Source organism: Lynx canadensis, chromosome E1 (genome assembly GCF_007474595.2).
Source record: "Lynx canadensis isolate LIC74 chromosome E1, mLynCan4.pri.v2, whole genome shotgun sequence".
Taxonomy (NCBI): Eukaryota; Metazoa; Chordata; class Mammalia; order Carnivora; family Felidae; genus Lynx; species Lynx canadensis.
Genome location: NC_044316.2, coordinates 3127609 through 3141285, shown reverse-complemented (window position 1 = coordinate 3141285; position 13677 = coordinate 3127609). Strand labels below are relative to the sequence as shown.

The window sequence follows — 13677 nt, the reverse complement described above, 5'->3', positions numbered from 1 at the left end:
CCACGAGGAGCGTGGTCCCCCTCCGTCACCACTGTGTTGACACCGGCAGAGGGCAGACCCTTGTTTAAGAGGAGGGAACGCGCTGACAGGCGGCTGGAGCCTCCCGCTCCCCGAGCACCCTCATCAGGCCTGGCCAGGGTCTCGTCCACCACCCCCCAAAGCCAGGAGGACCTAAGTTGCTCCAGAGCCTGTGGATGAAGAGAAGAGCGGGAACGGGAGCCCGTCCACAAGGCTTCCAGACACTCAGCCCAGTGGCCTCTGACCTTCCCACGCCTCTTTGATTTTCTGCCTTTTCTCTTTCTCCCTGTCTCGCTTATCCCTTCGCTTCTGTTTGCTAACCATTCAGCAGTGGGCACGGAGTTGTTTCACACGTAGATGACGCGCTTAGCGCACAGAGTTTAGTGTTTCCCTGCTCTGCGCATTCCGGGAAGGTCCCCCGCGGCTGGTGCGGTGAGAGGCCGAGGCCCCTCCACTCAGGCCCCCTCCTCACACAGAACCCATGCTGCAGCTGGTCCCTGAGAACTTCCCGTGGGGGGTGTCGGTAGCGGCTGATCGATGATTCCCGTTCTCTCTCTCCCCCTCCCTCCCCACGTCCCACATCCCACATCCCACCCCATGCAGCTGAACTCCTTCGAGCAGCTCTGCATCAACTACACCAACGAGAAGCTGCAGCAGCTCTTTAACCACACGATGTTCGTGCTGGAGCAGGAGGAGTACCAGCGCGAGGGCATCGAGTGGAGCTTCATCGACTTTGGCCTTGACCTGCAGCCCTGCATCGACCTCATCGAGAGACCCGTAAGGGCGCGCTCCGGCAGCGCGGCGGTCGTTCCCACAGCGTCGTCCCCGAGGGCACCTAGCCCACCTAAGGGGTCTTTTCTCAAGTAGGCTCCACGCCCAGTGTGGAGCTCAAATTTGCGACCCTGACATCAAGAGTCGCGTGCTCCACCGGCTGAGCTGGCCGGGCGCCCTCAGCCTAATTAGCTTTAAGATAATTTTCTAACATAAACATTGTAGAAAAGAGATGCTTTGATGAAATACCTGTTTGAGAAGTAAGTAAGCAGCCAGGGAAGGCCCTTCCTCCGCCCTCTCGTGTGTGAGCCTGCCGCTTGCAGACCCCCCCTCCACCGTGCCCTCATCTCCTGCCCGGGCCACACAGGGCCGTCCAGGTCATCCGGGAGCAAGTCACGGCATTTAGACCCCTTGTTCCCATAACTAAAGCTCATCCTTGTGAGCACAAGGATGTTCTTATTTGGGCAGGGTTTTTCCTGATTTGACTCTTCCAGGGGTTTGGGGGTAGATGTACTTTTTTTTTAATTTTTTTTTTTTTTCAATGTTTATTTATTTTTGGGACAGAGAGAGACAGAGCATGAACGGGGGAGGGGCAGAGTGAGAGGGAGACACAGAATCGGAAGCAGGCTCCAGGCTCCGAGCCATCAGCCCGGAGCCTGACGCGGGGCTCGAACTCACGGACCGCGAGATCGTGACCTGGCCGAAGTCGGACGCTTAACCGACTGCGCCACCCAGGCGCCCCTAGATGTACTTTTAATAGCAGTCCTAGCACGTATCAGAGGTCCTTTTCTTCTGGTTTAGTGTTCCGCAGAGATACGCAAGACCACACGTAACTCGTGCGCTTATGATCTCCAACAGATGTCCGTGACTCGGCCGTGTGTTCTTTGTTTTCCCTGGCAGTCCGAAACCTGTCTCCCAGACTTCCAGCTCTTTAGAAACCCCCGACCTAAAGGAGCAGTGATAACACAGAACTTGACATTGAGGGATGAAGTAGCAGAAGTAAAAAGGAGCCATAATCGTGGATATTCATAGTCGTGCTGTCACTGAGCCATTTAGAAAAGGTTAAGTTACACTGGGGATCCTGTTTCAGAATTTAGCAGTGTTTTCACTGAAAGGGATTAAAACGTAAGAACTAGAGTACAAAGATGGATGTGTCCTCATTAGTGTTAATGCGGAACCTCAGAGTCGTCCGGTGAGTGGGGTACGTTCAGTCACCTACGACTCTGAACCTTTGCTTCTGGAAGATTACCTGATCCTGCTTGCCTTCGATTCCAGTGTTCCTTTAGCTGCTCCAAACCCTCCGAGAGCCGCAAACTAGTGAGCCCTGGGGTCGGGGCCCATTACAGGGTTCTCCCAGCTTCTACCTGCTGGCACTTTGTCCGGCCACCTTCCTCTGACCATGTGGTTACATGTTTCCTGTATGCTTTAGTCTCTGTCACTTTTTAAGCAGTATTTGTACAGAGCCAGCTTTCCCGATAAACGTAGGAAAGCTGCTCCTGGATATGGATTCCCAAGGCTGATCACGTAGGCTCGCCCTAGACTTGCCGCATTCAGTCTCGTGTCACTGACGTGTACTTGCGGTGTGGTGTGGCAGTGCGGGATGACCCAGCAGCGGCGACCTAGGCCAACACATTTGGAGTGTTTCATGTCCCTTTCCTGGGCCCTCTGCCTTCCTCCAGAAGGGAAGTCCGTGCACCGACTCTGGGCACTTTTTCTTGATTGAGACCTTCTCATGTGCCCTGAAATCCACCGTTTTGTGGGATACGGCTCAGTGGGTTTCGATGCTCACAGCATCGTACATCATCTCCACTGCCTGACTCCAACGCTGTCATCGTCCCAGAGACCCCAGGCCTCTCACAGTCCACTATCTGCCTTTGTTTCTGGGCCTTTCTTCAGTGAACCAGTTGAGTGAACTAAAGTAGCGATTCTTGCGTTGGTCAAATACATAAAGTAATTGATAAATTATTTCTCCCCCTTTGATATTTTCCGCTTAATGCTTACTAGTCTTGCCGTTTGACCGGGCGCTGTGTATTTAACCATCCCTTAAAGAGGAACTTAAATCAGTTAGGATGTGAGATGTTGGAAGCATTCCATCCAGTTGAGGTTCACTTTCGTTCTGTTTTTCTTCATTTTTTTTTTTTTTTTTTTTTTTGAGACGGAGAGAATCCCTCCACTACCTTCCGTCCTAGCAGTTTGGTTTCCATAGCTTCAGAAAAGTCTTCCTCATCCTGGAAACTAACCTGCCAAGTGCAGAGGGGCATCCTGGCGTTGAAAGCGAGTGACGGTGAACTTGTCCGTTCTCATTATCAGGCCAACCCCCCCGGCGTGCTGGCCCTTCTGGACGAAGAGTGCTGGTTCCCGAAGGCCACGGATAAGACCTTTGTCGAAAAACTAGTTCAAGAGCAAGGCTCCCACTCCAAGTTTCAGAAACCCCGGCAACTGAAAGACAAAGCAGACTTCTGCATCATCCATTACGCGGGGAAGGTACGGGCTGTGTAACGGTTAACGGTAGCTTGGATTTCGCCGCATCTGATGGCGCTGGTGACAGACGTGCGGGTAGACGTCCGCAGACCCTAAACACCGTGTGTGTCACCACCGCGTGGCCCTTGAGACAACCCACCTTTCAGATCGTCCCCGAGAACGTTCTGGGTTAAGGCTGAAAGCGTTTCTTGTTTTGTGTGTGTGTCCGCCTTCCCCCCCCCCCCTCGTGTGGCCCGCCACGGCCAGGTGGACTACAAGGCAGACGAGTGGCTGATGAAGAACATGGACCCGCTGAACGACAACGTGGCCACCCTCCTGCATCAGTCGTCGGACAGATTCGTGGCAGAGCTTTGGAAGGACGGTAAGAACGCGCTTCCGCCTGGAGTTCAGCTTGTCCCGAAACTTTTCCGGTGAAGACTCACATACGGTCCTTTTGCGTTAGGTCCGTGTGCGTGTATTTTACTTTAAAACTTGCTTTCCCTAGAGCAGGGCTGCCGCTACATCGGAATTTACCCTGGGAAACAGAACGTCTGCCTTCCTGGTCAGATGCTGTGGGAAGTGTGGAACATTCTAGGCACAGGGCCGGAAAGAACTGCACACGTGCCTCAGGCCACCCAGGGCCCAGTGTGGTTCCTGTGCAGGGGTACTGGGGACGCAAAACCAGAAAGGCCCTGTACACTCGCTCTGGGTCGCATGCAGGTCCGTGAGCTGCGCCCCCTCCCCCAACACACGCAGTAGCTGGTGAACAGTTCAAATGCCCTGCATAGAGAGTAGTTGTTTTTATTTCCGTCAGCCCTCCGAGATCTTGTATTTACATGAGCCTCGGGTGTCTCGTCATAGACTAGAAGGTGCTACGATTACCAGGGAAACAAAACGTCCGCGTGTCCATGCGCGGGGGGGGGGGGGGGGGGGGGGGGGGGGAGGGGGGGGCGGTGCTTTCCAGAGCTTTGCTCTCGCTCCTGCCTTCATCCTGATTGTACCCCACGTCTTCGCTCGGCCCCAGGCCCTGCGGGCCCTTCACCCTGGATCTGGCCCGAGGCCAGCCTCCTCAGGAGCCTGGCTCACCCCCACCTTCTCTGGACTATCTCCAGACCTTGTCATCCAGCCCCCTCCTCGGAGATAGAAAGAAACCCAGGAAGCAAAAAAGAAGGGGCAAGGGGTATTGAGGCAGAAGGAACAGGAGAACGTGAGGAGGGAAGGATAGGCGCTCCGGTCCGGAGCGATCGCGTCCGGCAGCTGCAGTGAGCGTGAGGGCCCCGCCGGCGTGGGCTGCTGCTCGGCACACGTGGGTCCCGGGAGAGATCGTGCGCCCGAGACCGGGCGAAAGGAGGGGTTTGGTGGGAGGTTAGGTGGTCTTGGTGCCTGTGGGGGAGAGTCTTGCACCAGATGCTGAGTGCTCCCAGTTAGCGCAGCGGCCTGGGCGGTCGAGGCCGCACCGAACAGATGAGGGGGCCCCGGGCCTGTCGCGAGGAGACGGTAGCACAGGACACGAGACTCCAGAGCCGGAGTGGACGGACCCCCTCCGAGCTCTGGTTGTCACGAGGCCCGGGAAGGCCTGCACTCGCAGGGGGTGATGTGCGAGGGACGCATCCCAGAGAGACGAGAGGAGTCGGGCTGCCCGTCCCCTCGGCGGAGACTGACCCGGGCGCCACGGCTGGGGGAGCGGAGCCACTGTGCCCTCCTGGCGCCCCCGTAAGAGCTCTGAGCACAGGAAACAGAGACAGATGCACCCAGACCACAGCTGTGACGGATGCCACGCGAATGGTAGGGAAGGAGCCTCTGGCCACGTTCGGTACAGGGAAGGAAGGGGGTCCCTTTGGCTTGTGATGAGGCAGATTGTCACGGAGGAGTTGTCCTCGTCCTTGGAAGGGAACAGCGTGTTGAGTCACAAAAGCTGACACGAAGGGAGGCTCGTGGCTGCAACCGGGCCACAGAGAAGTCTGACCTCCGGTCTCAGGAGGACTTGACTCCATTGGAGAAGTGGCTTCCATAGGTTTGTGAGCCAGGGGTGACAGCGTGGGGGTGAAAGCACGGAGGTGAAGAGGCAAATTGGCAGTGATCTGTGGGTTGGGATGAAGGACCTGGGGGCAGGGAGCTGAGTGTGAGGAGAAGAGCACAGAGGAAACCAGCATTTCTACCATTGAAGCCTCAAAAACTGATTTTCTCCATTTTGAATGAGGAGAGAAGGTGTTCAGGGAATAATGACCGTATAACAAAAGAAATTAGGTCTTGGGCGAACGGACTGGTCCTGATGTTGCAAACCACTTTTGACTCTTTATTTACGTATTTATTGTAAACAATTTTAAATTTTATTTTAACATCTATTTATTTTTGAGAGAGAGGGAGACACAGAATCTGAAGCAACTCCAGGCTCTGAGCCATCAGCACAGAGCCCAACGTGGGGCTCGAACCCACGAACTGCGAGAGCATGACCCGAGTTGAGTTGGATGCTTAACCAACTGAGCCACCCAGGCGCCCCCTTGACTCTCTTATTTTTTTAAACTTTTTCTTTTTATTATTATTTTTTGAGACACTGAGAATGAGTGGGGAAGGGCAGAGAGAGAATATCCCAAGCAGGCTCCACTGTCAGTGCAGAGCCCAGTGCAGAGCTTGATCCCACAACCCTAGGGTCATGACCTGAGCCAAAGCCAAGTTGAATGCTCAACATACTGAACCATCCAGGCGCCCCATTATTTAATTTCTTAACCAGAAATGCTATCGTGGGAAACACCTGGCCCATTCATACAGGACTCCCTCCCACCACATGCTTACCATGGTCGTCCGTGAGGTCCGTGTTGAGACGATGAGAGATGTGTCCCTGCCCCCAGAGCTTGTGACCTCGTGGGAGAGTCAGGATACACACAGATGCGGTAACAGGATGCGCGAGCCTCTGTCTTGGCTCCAGCTTCCTCCCTGGGCTTCCTCCATCCATCTTTCTCCTTTAGCTCTGCGCCTTGCCGTCCCCAGGTGGGGGAGCGTCGGGCAGTTGTGGGTCAGTGGTGTTAGGAGGGTAAGATCTGGCAGGGCCTGGACTGCAGGCGTCCATGCGTGTTCCGTAGCCCAGATGGTGTGTCCGACAGGTAGGACCGTGTCTGGAGGGTCCTTACCTGCCTCTGTGTTCTCTGTCCATGGAGAAGTTAGGGTATTTAATTCCAGAAACGCCAGCAGCCTTGCAGACTCTTCTGGCCCCGGCCCGAACTCCGTCCATCTGCACTTGGTCCGTGGCTCGGAACCCCTGGGAAGGTCAGGTGTGCCCCAAGCTTGATTTGGCCATGCTAGCCTAGCATCTGCTCTGGAATAATCCCACGTGTTTGGTGTCCTGATGATGCTACTGTTAGCATAAGTCCTGTTGTCCATCGGCTTAGATGGACGGCGATGTACTTTAATCTGAGCGACGGGATCGCAGAAGTCTCTCGCTGTCGGTGGTGAAGGGGAGCCGATCTTCCAGGTGAAGGTCAGGCAGGACGGCGGAACCGTGTTTGTCCGGTTCCGAGGTTTGCATGTTTCGTACAAAAAGTCAGCACCAGGCACAGCGTTTGACGGGGGTTCTAGGGCAGAAAATTCACCAGTGCTCACTCTGGGTGTAGGGATCTTGGGAGAGGGGAGCTTTTCTGTAGGAAAAGAAAATAGCCCTGGAAAAAACAAGTCCTTGTTTTTTCTCTTTTCGTAGCCACGTTAATGCAAAAGCAGACAATGAGCAGCCGACCACGAAAGCAGGATGTATGAGTCGAGCTTGCCTGTGAAGGCACAATCCCTAGGGTATAGAATATTTTGGTTTAAAATAGGCTTTTAGGGTTTTATGGAGTTCACTCAAGGCCAAACCAGGAGCAGTGTAAGATTTCTGATGGCAGCCCTGCCCTAGAGATTCCTAGCGCCCTCCTTTTTGCTAAAAGATGTTTCGGGATTTCTGTACCAGCTGCACACGACTTCTTGCCACTCCTTGGGGCTTGTATCCAGAAATTTAAAAAGCTAACGATTGCATTTTCATGTAAATGTGCCTCCTGGGGTATTTTCCGTGAGTAATGGGTATGATCCAGAAGTATCACCTTATGATTTGAAGTTCTTTTAACGTTTTGCTACAACAGAACTTGAATTTTGTTTTCCTTAGTAACTGTTGCTAATTTGTATTTGAAACCAATATGTTTACAAAATTTGCATTGGAAGTCAAATTACGCAGCGGTGTGCATCTTTGACCGTAAAAGCCACTTAACGTGTACACTTAGCAGAGTGCTCGAACTTCACTTAGCAGAGTGCTCGAACTTCCGCAGTCTCGTCCCGATTTGCTAATTGCAAGATAATTTTATGAACAATTCCAGTACTGCCTTATTTCTCTTAAATTTCATCCTGCATTTACATAATCCCGTAATGCTGATACGATCTGATGCTGACCCTCAGGCGTGGGGACGTTTGGAAGATTACTTAGTAGAGAACTTTGTCCAGAAGTGCAAATTCTCTGGGCAGTAATGTCACAGGGGCCGTGTTGTAGCCCGATTTCAAAGTTGACTTGTGATGTCAAATGTCTATCACACTAACTGAAGTATTTGTGTATCTGCTCTTCTGTTCTGTTTTTGCTGTTTCTCTGCTTTAGAGATTCAGAATATTCAGAGAGCTTCTTTCTATGACAGTGTTTCTGGTCTTCATGAGCCACCAGGTGAATGTATAAAGCCTGTAGGTCTTCTCAACAGAAGGGTTTTAAGCCCACAGGAAGAACTCTGGCGGGGGGGGGGGGGGGGGGGGGGGGCTGGTGGGGGGGGGGGCCGGGGAGGGCAGGGTAGACGTGGGCGTGGGGCTGGTTTCTGGGTTTCTGTTTCTGTTTTGCTCATAGACCTGCATGAACCTTTCATTTCATGCTCATTTTTATTATACTTCGAGGCAGCTGTTTGAGTGCATAAATGATACAATTGCTACCGCATACACATTGCTTCTGACTTTACGCATAGCACTTCCAGCCCTGCACAGTAAAAGGTACGTCCCTACCTTTTCCAGTAGTGCCGTTTTGATACACAGTCCTCCAAGGGAATGCTGGGAACCAGTAGTGTCTCCCCGGTCTCTGAGCCACCTCTGCACCTGGGATTCCAGAAAGGGATTGTTTGTCTTCCTAAGCCACGAACTTCCAGAGAACAGATAATTACACCTTCCTCCCACGTGCTGGTCTCATCATTATACCTTCTGTTTGGAATTTATGTACACGTATAGTTGCCTGGCTTTTCTGTTGGAACTAGAGACCGTGGAACCATCCACAAGGCCCGACGGCGCAACTGAGACCAGGATGGAGTGCGGTGTTTGGTCGAATTTGCACCTGGAACCCAAAATTGAGCTCCAGACAGCTGAGCCTTGTGGTCTGAACCCTCGGCCCTGGTTTCAAATACAGCCTAGCCACGGCTGGAGGCCCTCCAAAAGCCCTGCCCGGAAAGAGTATCCCCAGCCTGGTGATCACACAGTGAAATTGTCCAGTAGTGAAATCCCAAGATAGTCAGATTCATCTCGCACGGTTTCCCTTAGTGATTCTTGAAGCGTGTTAATGCTGAGACCTGCATGCATGTCCAAAGTTTTTTAAAACTCAGTCCAAGGAGCATGCCCATCTTTACCCAGGTCACGATCCGCACCATCAGCTCTGGGTCGCATCCGGTGAAGGAAGTGTGTGGGGAGCGCTGGGTGCCGGGGTGGGGGCCGGACTGTACCCGAGCCGGAATGCACCCTCCACAGGAGAGTCCAGAGGAAGACACTGTCTGATGCAGTCCCCCTTGGCCTCGGGGAGTCCTGCCCGAGTCCAGGACATGGGGCGAGGGAGACAGAAGTGGGAGGTAGTTTTGAGCTAACGGGCTGAAAGGTTAGTGCTTGATCTTTCGGACTTGGCCCCAGCATCGAGGGCCCTCTTGAAATTCCTCCCCCCCCAACTCTTCTGGATTCTTGATCGCTTTAGAGAGTTCCAGACTGAGCTCTTTGAGAGCAGGGACCGTGCTGGTCCGCACACGGTCAGTAAGTTGTGGGGAGAGCGACTGAAAGGGGACGGGGCGGGTCTTCCCTCGCCGGCAGCACAGATGATCTTCTTGTAGGACCCTGATCTTCACGGTGTGCGGACCAGGTGCATTTCCGTGCCAGCAGCGCCCCGTACAGAGCCACCCCTAGGTGACCTCCTCACACTGGCAGGGAGCGAGCTCGTTCACCTCCCCATGGTTGGGTTAGTCGGCAGAACCAACGGTCAGGGTTCTCCATCTCTCCCTGTCCTTACAGGGCCTTCCGTCCGTGCACCGTGGCTAACTCTGGTCTCGGCAGCTGTGCGTGGTGTTTCTGCAGCAAAATGTCTTTCTCCCCGATAAGCGTTATGGGTTCCAACCCCAAAGAGGTTTTGAGTGAAAACATGGGGCTTCAGTGTTTCCAGTGACTTCTCAGAAGAACGGATGCAGCAGTTTCTAGGCTTCCAGGTGTCTCTGGCGTGCTAACACGCAGCGCGTACCCTCATGGCGAGAGAACACAGAGCTAGGGAGGACGTGCGCATCCAAGGGCCCCAGAGTGTTAGGGAAGCAGCACGGAGAATCCATGCAGGTTCTGGGGTTAAAGGGGGGAGGCTGGGGTAGAGACGGGCTTCCAGAAGCATCAGAGGAGGAGCAGAGTTCCCAGAGGCTGAATAGAGAGGTCATACGAGTTCCTGCTGTAATCCAGAGGACAGTTTTCTTCCAAATCTGCTTTGACAGTCTAGACCTTACGAGATACACCAACAACGAGCCAGCTACGGGGGACTATAACCTCAAGTTCTAGGCAGCGTGTCTGGACTCCCAGGGGCGGACGGCGGGCTGTGTGTCTGCCGAAGGGCGGTGCGTGCCCCTCCCCCGACTGTGACCCCGGCTCTGTGCCTTCCGTGTCCTGACCACCATGAGCACCAGGTGGCCACTGACGGCTCTGGAAGGCTGGGCTCCACCAGAGAAAGCGTGAGAAGTGCAAGGAGCAAGTTCTAACTGTTGCTAGAGGACCCTCCCTCTACGCCCCCCCCCCCCCCCCCGTCCTGTCTTCATAGAAGCTGCGCTTGAACTCGGTGGCCGCCGTTGGCTTGGACAGATTCACCCAGGGGAGGCTAGCCAGCACTGTGGGAGGGCTTCGGGTCCGTCACAGGCCTGTGGGGGTCTCCCTCCATCTTCTCAGAGCCACCGAAATCTTCCTTCCTTCTTGTCGTAACTGAGGGGGAAACTTTTCCCTTAGCCAGGCCTCCAACCGAGATGACAATGTTCTGGCTTCAGAAACGCTGAATGGGTTTTGCTTCGGTCCAGGAAGTTCCATGTAGACGCGAGCATCGTGACTGGTAGATGGTAGTTGTTTAATCTCCTTGTAACTTTTATCCACCAGTCATTATCTCTGTGTTTAGTGCTGTTTTAGGACCTGTGGGTCGGGGCTGACGCAGTGCGTGTGCGGAGTTAAATCGTGGAGGGAGGTGTTTGGTTGTGCAGAATAGTCTTGTCCTGTTTTGTTTTTATCTTGAGTCTTTTTTTTTTTTTTAAGTTTATTTATTTGGAGAGAAAGAGAAAGTGCAAGCAGGGAAGGGGCAGGGAGAGAGGGAAAGAGAATTCCTAGCAGGCTCCAAACTGTCAGCACAGAGCCCAATGCGGGGCTCAAACCCACCAACCATGAGATCATGACCTGAGGGCGCCCCTTGTCTTGAGTCCTCACAAGAGCTGGGAGCTCCAGGAGAAGCCGCCTCCCTGCACTGTATCTGGACTCCCCGAGGTCACGTGGGGATGGTGACCCTTGACTCTCCCAGGGTTATCGCGAGTGTCACATGTGAGGGTCTGTGAGCCTGCATCTGGCCGCACCCATGTTGCTGCCGCTGTAATTACGAAACCCAGAAGATCAGTATATGTCTAGGTCCTCGGCGGTTACCTAACGCACGTCCCCTTTCTTCACCGTGCACCAGGGCCCAGCCGAGGGCAGGCGGACTGTGCGCCCAGCGAGCCCGTCAAGGTGAGAGGGGAGCAGGTGTGCGGGAGGGGCTGTAGACAGGAGGGGGTCCCCATCTGCCCAGACCACTCCAGGCCCTGCCGGGGCAGTGAGCCGCAGTCCCCTGGAGGAGGAAGACCCAAGGATCGCATGCTCCCTGTCCACCTGTGGACTTCTGGAATTTTTCTAAAAATTTCCAGACATTCTAGAACAATGAACAGATTGGTTCCACCACCCAATAGCGGAACCGGCACTAATGTGTTGTTACCACGTAATGGAGATACGTGGAGACACCTTTCGATGTTAAAGATTGTTTCTGGGAATTCACGGCTGTTGGATATTTGTTTCCGAGTCTGCTCTTAACTGTCGGCAACGTTTTAGTGCGCGTTAGAGTAGGATTGTCTTGATTTGTTCAAACGAGTGTTGGGAACGTGCCGCATGCCTAGTACGGGCTGGGTCTCAGACACCTTTCGTAGGTACACTGGATACAGTTCTCATTCATCGTCTGGCTACCGATGTGAACGTTAAAACAAGTTCCTCCCCCCTGTTTTGGTTCCTGCAAGTGCATTTCCAAAGAACGGACTCAAATACAGAAGTTAAATTTAGTAGCACCAGTATTTTGGCCCACGCAGATGCGAGGGATGTGAGAATCTCGTAGACCTCTTGTGTCCTGAGATCATCCCCTGGAAGAGCGGGTCAAGCATTCTGGCACCAAATGGTACGGTCCTTACTTTTCAGAAAAAAACCGTCGATGGCAGTTTTAAGAGATCGATGATTATAAATTGCATCTTTTGTGCTTTCAGATTCTAAGTGTGCCCTCACGGACGGTGGGGCTGCGGGGCCCCCCCGACTTCTCACCGGCCACATACGTTTGTATGGACGAACAAATTAAATTTTTTTTTTTTTCAACGTTTATTTATTTTTGGGACAGAGAGAGACAGAGCATGAACGGGGGAGGGGCAGAGAGAGAGGGAGACGCAGAACCGGAAACAGGCTCCAGGCTCCGAGCCGTCAGCCCCGAGCCCGACGCGGGGCTCGAACTCACTGACGGCGAGATCGTGACCCGGCTGAAGTCGGACGCTCGACCGACCGCGCCGCCCGGGCGCCCCCGGACGAACAAATTAAACATTAGGGTAAAGTAGCTCGAGGTCCTGTCGGGCTCACGGGCGAGCAGATACTGTGAGACGCGCAGCAGCGAGCGGCGCCACGCGCCCCCGGCGCCGCGGACCGAGGCCGGCGGCAGGGATCGGCAGCGCTAACGGGCCTCGTTTCTGCCGAGAAGCTCATGTGCGCATTTTCTGCCTTTCTCTGGTGCTGCCTTCGCCGTTTCGACGAGAACAGTCTTTTCAAACAGAGGTCTTTCTAGGCCTTGATTTGGGAGTGAAACCCTGTGCTACTAGTGTGGCCCGGATCACTGAATGAAGTTCCCCAGGTGTCTCTTGTCCCCTCGAGATCATTTTGCTCAGTTAAAACCTGACTCTCGGGGCGCCTGGGTGGCGCAGTCGGTTGAGCGTCCGACTTCGGCCGGGTCGCGATCTCGCGATCTTGCGGGATCTCGCGATCTCGCGGTCCGTGGGTTCGAGCCCCGCGTCGGGCTCTGGGCCGACGGCTCGGAGCCTGGAGCCTGTTTCCGATTCCGTGTCTCCCTCTCTCTCTGCCCCTCCCCCGTTCATGCTCTGTCTCTCTCTGTCCCAAAAATAAATAAACGTTGAAAAAAAAAAAAAAATTAAAACCTGACTCTCGGTTTAAGTTTTTGAATTAAAAGACAGACAGACTGAAAGTCCAAAGCATCAACGTCGTAAAAAATTCCGAACATTTAGCTTTGGGTTACCTTTACTAATACCAGATTTGAAAACTCAGGTTCGTGAAGATGATGTTGTTTGTTTTTAGTTTAAAAAGCAGCCCCCACTCAGGACTGCGTGCTTAGACACCAGCACGACATCGTGTTGAACAGCTGCCCGTACAGGTCAAAGAACTGGCGGGACCGGTGCGGCCGAATCCCCGCAAAGTATTGCTCACACTTGGCTCGCCGCCTCTTTCGTTGTGGGCGTGACCCGTCCTTGCGGGTAACTGTATCACCGAGGGGGTGTTTGCTACGTAGTTTATTACACAGTTGCCAGGCACCGTTTTCAGGCCAACACGGGTCGGAGTGGGGGGGGAGCAGAGGAAATCGTCTGAGCTGGTGGTCACAGGGTCCAGAGACACCAGGCAGTGGCTCTGCGGGTCCTGCACGTGTGCCAGATGCTGGGGAGATGTGCCCAGGGGCGCTCTGCACCCTGGGAAGAGACCCAGAACAGAGGTAACATTGTCCCAGGATCTGGCCTAGACGATCTGAAGCCTAGAGGAGGGGCTGGCCCACCGAGTGTGGAGGCAGGGTGGACAGCGGGACCTAAGAAGAGGGAGTTAGGTGAAGAAGCGAGGACTTACTTTTTTTAACGTTTTATTTGTTTCCGAGAGAGAGCCAGAGTACGAGCAGGT

At 53.8% G+C, this 13677-nt stretch overlaps 1 protein-coding gene across 6 annotated transcripts in view; it reads left to right on the top strand.

Moving 5' to 3' along the window:
- Nucleotides 1-13677, top strand: part of MYH10 (myosin heavy chain 10) — a 132512-nt gene that overhangs the window by 74522 nt on the left and 44313 nt on the right. For 3 of the 6 annotated variants that reach the window (XM_030295421.1, XM_030295420.1, XM_030295423.1), the window contains 4 exons: nt 622-795; nt 3100-3273; nt 3517-3631; nt 7859-7921. In XM_030295421.1, coding sequence (XP_030151281.1) covers nt 622-795; nt 3100-3273; nt 3517-3631; nt 7859-7921 — 526 coding nt within the window. The remainder of the gene's footprint in view (nt 1-621; nt 796-3099; nt 3274-3516; nt 3632-7858; nt 7922-13677) is intronic. The other 3 variants (XM_030295422.1, XM_030295424.1, XM_032595697.1) reach the window with 1 other exon arrangement.